At 42.1% G+C, this 7,693-nt stretch overlaps 1 protein-coding gene across 23 annotated transcripts in view; it reads right to left on the bottom strand.

Moving 5' to 3' along the window:
* Positions 1-4,516: 4,516 nt before the first annotated feature.
* The window catches only part of DTNA (dystrobrevin alpha), a 234,206-nt gene continuing 231,029 nt past the window's right edge, over positions 4,517-7,693 (bottom strand). For 22 of the 23 annotated variants that reach the window (XM_075494578.1, XM_075494579.1, XM_075494583.1 and 19 more), the window contains one exon: positions 4,517-5,035. In XM_075494578.1, coding sequence (XP_075350693.1) covers positions 4,880-5,035 — 156 coding nt within the window. In that variant the 3' untranslated portion in view covers positions 4,517-4,879. The remainder of the gene's footprint in view (positions 5,036-7,693) is intronic. The other variant, XM_075494592.1, reaches the window with a different exon arrangement.

Below are 7,693 nucleotides of genomic sequence, written 5' to 3'. Positions count from 1 at the left end.
ATTTCTTTTTGCAAATGAAACTAATTTATTTCTTCCTGTATGAGTCTATTTTCCTTGTGGGGAGCAGAAAGTAGCTAGAGTAACCAAGAGGCATAGAGGAAAACAGCCTTTGCCTATAAATTAGTTTTCACTGGCTCCTTTGCTCCCCAAAGGCCATAGGCTGCCTGTGGGTTACGAAGAAATACAGCAATTTGGGATTACGCACGGATAAAACAGTTATCCTCATGAGCTGATGATATGTCATCATATATTACAATCCCGCGGATATGAATTTGGACTGGGATTGTGGAGGCAAAGTTCAGCAGATCTGGCAAATAATTTATGCTGTAAAATGATCGTCTTTATTGAAGAACGTCACCATGTAGACAGGGGAATTAGGGCAAATAAACCCTGGTGATTTATAGGTTACCACAGCAGTCAGCGTTGAAGGAGGAGGCAGCAGAGTGGGTTTTATCTGCTTCCCAAGATATTTAACTATGTGGTAAGTATTAGAGGATGGTTTTGGTGTGCTGCTACTGCTTTCCTTCTAAGTGACCCCATCCTGGTGTGATTGGCCAGTTAGCAACGTCACAGAATCACAGAATCACAGAATTGTATAGGTTCGAAAAGAGCTTTAAGATCATCGAGTCCAACCGTAAACCTAGCACTACCAAGACCACCACTACACCATGTCCCTAAGCACCTCATCCAAACGTCCTTTAAATACCTCCAGGGATGGCGACTCAACCACTTCCCTGGGCAGCCTGTTCCAATGCTTGAGAACCCTTTCGTCGTGGGTACAGCTGGGGATGCTTCGGCTGCGCTGAGCTCAGGCTCTGCTGTGGCCGGCTGCGGTGCCTCCGCTGGAAAGGGCTTCCACCACGGGGCAGCAGCAGACCCCCAACAAGCTGCCCTGTGGAGGACCACCAGCACCAGCGGCACAAAAATCACAGCTGGGCATTGCCTTTGCCATGCCTGGAGGTACTTCACCAGGACACAGACTTGTTGCTTTAAGTAAGAGCTCTTGCTTTGCGGCTCCGTGCTCTTTTAGGTTAGCAACCAGTTGTAATTACCAACACCTGATATGCAAAGACACCTTAAAAGTATAATTGGAAAAATAAAGACGTTGTGTCCTGGACTAAAAGATAACGTGACTGTATGGCAAAGCCATTAAAATGTACCTCTTCCAGGGTTTTGCTCCTTCTAAGGACAGAAAGAGAAACACCGTGGGTAAGAAAAATAACAGTCTTGCAGACAGGGCTTTGGTTTAGGTTCCTGAGGACCAGGAACAAAGAAGAAACTGCTTGGGCTACGGGAACGCCACGCTCAAAGCGCTGGGGAAAGCGGTGGAAGATCTCTCGCATAGAGGTGGAGGAGACAGTGTAGCTGAAGCAAAGACTGCTTGCTGTGGCACACGGAAACATTTTCCTTTCCTAACAAAAAAACCTGGTGCTTCTGCTCCATGGAACGGGACTTCCGAAACCAAAATAAGCCACAAACGTGATGCTCCACAGATTACTTTTAAAAATCTTTTTAATGAAGAAATAATTCCATTCCAAAATATAGACACACAATTAAATAGTTTAATCACTTCAAAATATAACATGTCCCCAGTAGGTTCCAACACACACACACAAAACAATACTTAACAGCAATACAAAAAACCCATACAATAGCAGTTCTGTTACAATACCAATGAATATCGTGACATCTTTAGTGTCTCTGTATCTGTCTCGAGTGGTGTCAAGTACAGTAGTTTTAAAAATGTCTTACAGTTAGTAGCCTCAAGATGTAACTCTTCATACAGGTATTTTTTTTTGGTTCAAAGGTAAAAATGCCCTTTTGTCTTCAGGACACAGTGGAGTGCTTGTTGTTCACAGCTCCGTCTGCTGAATTGAACCAACGTGATTACAGCAACCCGAGCGAGGTTGCAATATTTACAAGGTCTATCTACAGTAATTGCCAAGAACCAATAAGGATGGGAGAAGATGACTGAAAGTAAAGGTGGACACACTTATGATAAATTATGATGCAACAATTTGGCTCATGCATATAAGAAAATACATATTATATCATAACAAAGGCCACACACCTTTTTATGCAGTTTAGTTAACATTACTACTTACAGACAACCCATTCTCCACCTTTGCTTTGGACATTCGAGGACCCTATATATCTTCACATCCCTGTCTCCTGATTCCAAACCACTGGTTTCCCTCCAGTGACAGTAAAACCACCTGGAGTTTTGACTGCTGTGGTGGGCCATTGGTAGTTAAGGAAAGGCCCACGCCAGGGACCTCTTCTGTAACTGTTTGTTTTAATGACCGCAAACCACAACCAAAATAATATTCAACAAGCAGACAAAGACCAGCTGGGCGAAAACGCAGCCAGCTTAACAGTTGGAAAATGCTTAAAATAGATATTTGGAGAGCCAAGTAAGAGGTGCTTCATCTCAGAGCTCCAGGGCGTAAGGGACCCAGAGCTCTGCTGGGGATCACCTTGTGGACACCAGCCTGAGAGAAAGGCGCTTGATCCGTCAACTTCTTTCCTTACTCCTAGTCCGGAAGCCCTTGCAATGGATTTATTCTATTGCATCTATTTTAAGCATAGCGATAATGAGCACGCAGACATTAAGATGATGGGAGGGATCTATTACTCTGGGTACAATTAAACATGACATGGGTTGAATTAGTCAGCCACTGCATGTAGCTGTGTTCTAGCTTGTTTTGTCTCTGTTCAGGAAATGCGTGTCTGGAATCCTGAACTGACAGCAACATCTACAGCTTCACTGGAGTAGCTTTGAACGTGGAGTGCTAGGCACTAGTGGAGGCTCACCCATTCCTGAGAGGAGGTTGGAGGAGGGGGCATCGGAGGATGTGGTGCCTGCCTTGCCAGGACGGCACATACCCCAGGAGCAAAGACCAGTGATTGCAAAAATGAAAAGCTTACATGAAGAGATCTGGATGCCTTCGTATGCATTTGGATGTCTGAGACCAAGCCCACATATGCAGGGAGATGCGGATAAGAGATCTGCATACGGAAGAACACAATATGAAAGCGAAAACCGGCAGCAGCTCTTTCATACAGATACTCATTCCCTAACACATAGTGCCCAGGGAAATAGCCATGAGCCTAGAGAGCGCATGCAAACAAGTGGACTTACTGGGTCGAGCTACATAGCAATCTCACGTAAATACGGCAGCGCACATCCACGTCACCATGAAAGCGAGGACAGACAAACCATGTTAACCTGCTTTAGATGGGTATCTCATCACTTGCTGTAGGCAAACTGTGCTGGTGTGAAATATCTGTATGAAACGCTACTGTTTTCAGGGCTGTTAGACGGTGTCGCTTCAGGTCAGCCAGATACTGAAAGCCGCAATATTGCATTGGGGCAGTAAAATTACGTTAGCGCAGAGGTTGTCCTGAGCTAACGCGCTGCGCTTCTCAGGAGGGCTGTGCGGCCAGCGTCTAACATCGCACTGTGTTACTGCCCGGCTTCTGGTCTAGCTGCTCCTGGCCTGGCTCTGATTTCTCTGCACGGCAGTGCTATGCGCCATACAGGTGTCACCTTTATTTCCAAGCAATATGCTGTGGGGAGGACATTCCAGCTAGCTTGTGTCAATCCCTGCTCAGGAGTATCTGTAGGTTTGTAGTCACAGCAGAGCAAACACTTCTTAGCTAGCAGTCTCACTGCCTAATGCAAAATGGCCAGGTAAGTCCCCTTTCTCCTGAAATGCCTTTATACTCGAAAAATACTAAATCGGACAAAACTCCAATTCTGTAACTGTATGCCTGTCCTTTCGAAAAAATCCACCGCTTCTCTTGTGCTTGTCACTGATAGCTATTCCTCCATCCAGCTCCGAAAGAGTCTCACTACACATTTCCAAGAGTGCATGCAGAACATCTGGTGGCTGGCTAAGGCAATACACATTCGGAAATAAAAAGAAAACAGTTGCAAGCGCACTTTAAGCCTGTACATTTAAAGCTGAAGGCCTCGAAAATAACATAAAGGGGGGGGGGGAGGAGGGGCAGAGAGATGGAAAGAGCCGGTTTGTTGAACACATGCTTACTAAAGCTAAAACATCAATGAAACAATACCATGGAGGATTATACATAACATCAGTCAGTTCAGGGATCTTATGGCACCTGTGGTTTATAAACAGCTTTAGCAACGAGTATTTCAAAACATAGTTCACAGTTTTAAGAAGATCTGTGCTGATTTAAAAACTAGATTCTATATCATTTGAATGTCACCTTTTGTATATGATATCTATTTGGAAAAAAAATATTTACACTAACTTCTATGGCTGATTTGTTAGATTATTTTGAAAGAAACATTCCTAAGTTACACATTAGCCCTAAATTAGAGAGGTTTATTATTATTATTATTATTATTATTAATTATATTATTATTATTATTATTTTAGTACATTTTGTAGAAGTCTAAATTTAAAGACTTGCAAACAAATTGCAAATATAGTCTGGTACTTTGTTTTTTGGGCTACTAGATATATACACTCAGGAGTATAATCAATCAGTGTTAAATGCATAATTGTAGCTTTTTATTTCTTCTGTGGAAAAAATGTACAGTGTATAGTAAACCGATCTACTAAAATCTCAAAGTATTCAGAAATCAAATTTCTATCTATAAACAGTATTGTCATTGTAAACTGAACAGGTTCAATATCATGTGCAAAGGGTTTACGTGAGTTATTAACACCGCCATCCTTTGTAACAGCAGTACGTATGTCAGTCTGTTTTCTTCACCGGTAATGAGCCATGTTACAGAAGATGTAGCTAATATAAGTTAGCTTTAAACAAAAGTCTTGTTGTCAAAAACACACATCTACAAACTACAACTCTTAGAACAAAAGTACTGTGCTACAGTCCTCAGAACTTAGTTATGTGATTTTTTTGTCAAGAGACGCTGCACCTCTTGGTTCCACTCTTCTGTGAAGTTTGCAGCCGAGTTTTCTTCATCGTCTGTCCGAAAGCAGCTCTCCTCATCATCAGTTCTTACGTAGCTTTCATTGTCTGTCTGACTGCAGCTTGCCTGTTGAGAAACGTTTAGGGAAGGTTTTTAGAAGGAGTGCTGGTTTAAGATGCTGCACCCACACAGGCAGAGCACGTAAAGCCTCTGCCTGCTGCTTTGTTGAGAGAAAAAAGGAGGAGCTCGCCAGTTCCTGTGGTTATCCCTAAAAAACTTTAAAAAGTGAAAAAGCCACTCTACCTAGGTGAGCCATAGGTATTTGAGCTGTAACAGAAACTTACAGGGCACTTGGGAAGTTGGAAACCCTTCTTACCACAGCTGGGAAGACTGTTGCCTGCTCTGCTGTGGGACCCTGGGGTAACCAGGTCTGCCCTGACACAGATTTGCAGATGTTCCCATTTTCCCTTCCATTTTACCCTTCCAGGTTGCTCTATAAATAGATTATTGGTAGTGAAACGATGGATTATTCCCCTTGCACACAGCGTTCCGTCACCCAGTTAAGAGTCACTCACCATCAGGAGCCCCCCCTCACCTGTAAACGTCTCACCCTTAATTTACATGCTCAAGTATATTTCCCTATGTCTAAAAAGAAATGCAGTTACTTAAAAGGATGATTCTGGGTGCTACAGCTCGTAAACAGCCTCATCTGCTGGTGCGCCAGTTTCTCCTTAGCGCTCCCCTGTATCCTGAAGCATCAATAAGTATCTTAAATTCCTGTATCGGAGGCATCAAAGTTTTAGTTGGTAATGGAAAATGCTTGATAGATGACTGCTGCTTTCTCAGAACTGTGTCAGGATCTACAGTCAGGTAATATTGCAAACTTCTTTTGGCGTATTTATCGTAAAGGCGGGGTTTATACACTTGACTCTTTCAAAGTTAAGGAGCTCATCCTTTTTCTCTTGAACTACCTCAGACAGAAAACCAATTTGCATTACATGAGATCTGATAATAACAGCATAAAAGAGCAAACCCTACGACATGAATTCTTTTCTACTCATTTCAGGCATAAGGCTGGTCTACAAGACGAGAGACGAAATGCAAGTTACTTCAGCAAAAAAGAGTTAAATTAAGGCTGATGAATGAAGAAAGGTCAGGTAGTTTAGCTTGCTGCTTCTCCTTCCTGACACCATTTGATTGTATTAATTATTCAAGCACAGACACTTCCATCCGATTCCTTAATATCTAAGCATGCCAAATGGTATGATGATCTTAATTTAGTATCTCCTTGTGTCAGGGAGTTACAAAAGACCTAGCATTAATGTTTTGTTGATAAATGGAAAGGAAATCCGCACTGCAAGTCTAATGAGAGCTTCACAAAAAATTTCTGAGGTACATTTTAAACAAGTATTTTTAAAAAATCAGACATGCATCTGCACCGCTTAAGTCTGCAAACTAATTTGGAAATCATAGTAAAGCAACATTTTGCTCTTCACATTTCAGCCAAAAAATGCAAATGAAAGGCATGGAAGTGGTCAGTTCCCAGCTGCCTGAGACTGATTTTTTTATTGAACCAATTTCAGGGTTATGTAAATATAGGTACATCTCATATTTCTTGATGGTATTATTATAAACCACGAGAGCAAAATAAGAGTGGCTTGTGAAACACTGGATGCATTAAGATGCATTGATAGTACTGCTAAGTATTTGGGTTTGCTTTGAATTTTCTGGATAAATTACTTCTCTTCGGTGGAGTGCAGAGAGGTTATTCTCAATTCTCTCAAGGTTTCTTTCTGTTCCACAGCAAGCATTGGGTTAGAGAGATTTTCATACAAGAAATAATGAGTACTAATGAATCTCTGAGCTCTAAATTCATTGCAGCATTTTGGAAATGCCAGAATTAATTCCAAGTTAAGACTCATATGATTTGTCATGTTATAAAACTGTTTCTCGATCTTTTTTATAACTTAATCCACAGGTTCTTTTCTGTTACTTATCATTCAGTGATTGTCAAAACCCATCCCTATCACTTGTGGAATTTTAGAATTAAATTCACAAAACTAAAGCTGCTTCTTCCCAGTTAAGTCGATCACAGTTCTTTTACAGCTTGTTTACGCCTACATGCTAAGAAGAGGAGGACTTAAGGAGAAAAATAAAGAGGAAAACCAAAATATAGCTTAGTGAACGTAGCAGACATTTTTGAAAATTACTGTGCTGTCAGCCTGCTGTTATTTTCAAATGGAACGGTCCATATAACACTGTTTTTTATGTATTAGTTCAGAAAAAAACCAAAAAGAGATGCTGAATCATTTGCTTGTGCTAGTAGAGTATGACTTATGGATGTGAGCAGTTCATCTAGTGCCTGTATCCTGCTTCTTCACCACTGCATCGCTGACTTAGCAGAAAGAGGCTGAAGAAACTGGGCTTGCTGAGGCTGGGGCAGAGGTGGCAATGGAGGATCAGTTAGCAGCTATTTGAGGGGTAGTTACAAGGATAACAAAGCCAAAATCTTCTTGGCAGGGCTGAACCACACAAAAAGGACAAGCTGCACTTCGGGAGGTTCAGGTTGGACATTAGGAAAAAATAAAATCATGAGGAGGGTGGCACTGCACTGGAGGGAGATGCCCAGAGAGGTAGTGAAATTTCCATCCGTGGAGGTTTTAAAGTCTTTGCTCTAGACAAAGCCAAGGCTGACACTGACATGGTCTCGTGTTGGAGCTAGACCTGCATCAGATGGGAAACTGGAGCAGACGACCTCCCGAGGGTCCACCCAACCAACACACC

Source organism: Mycteria americana, chromosome 2, assembly GCF_035582795.1.
Source record: "Mycteria americana isolate JAX WOST 10 ecotype Jacksonville Zoo and Gardens chromosome 2, USCA_MyAme_1.0, whole genome shotgun sequence".
Lineage (NCBI taxonomy): Eukaryota > Metazoa > Chordata > Aves > Ciconiiformes > Ciconiidae > Mycteria > Mycteria americana.
This window is presented reverse-complemented; position numbering and strand designations above follow the sequence as displayed.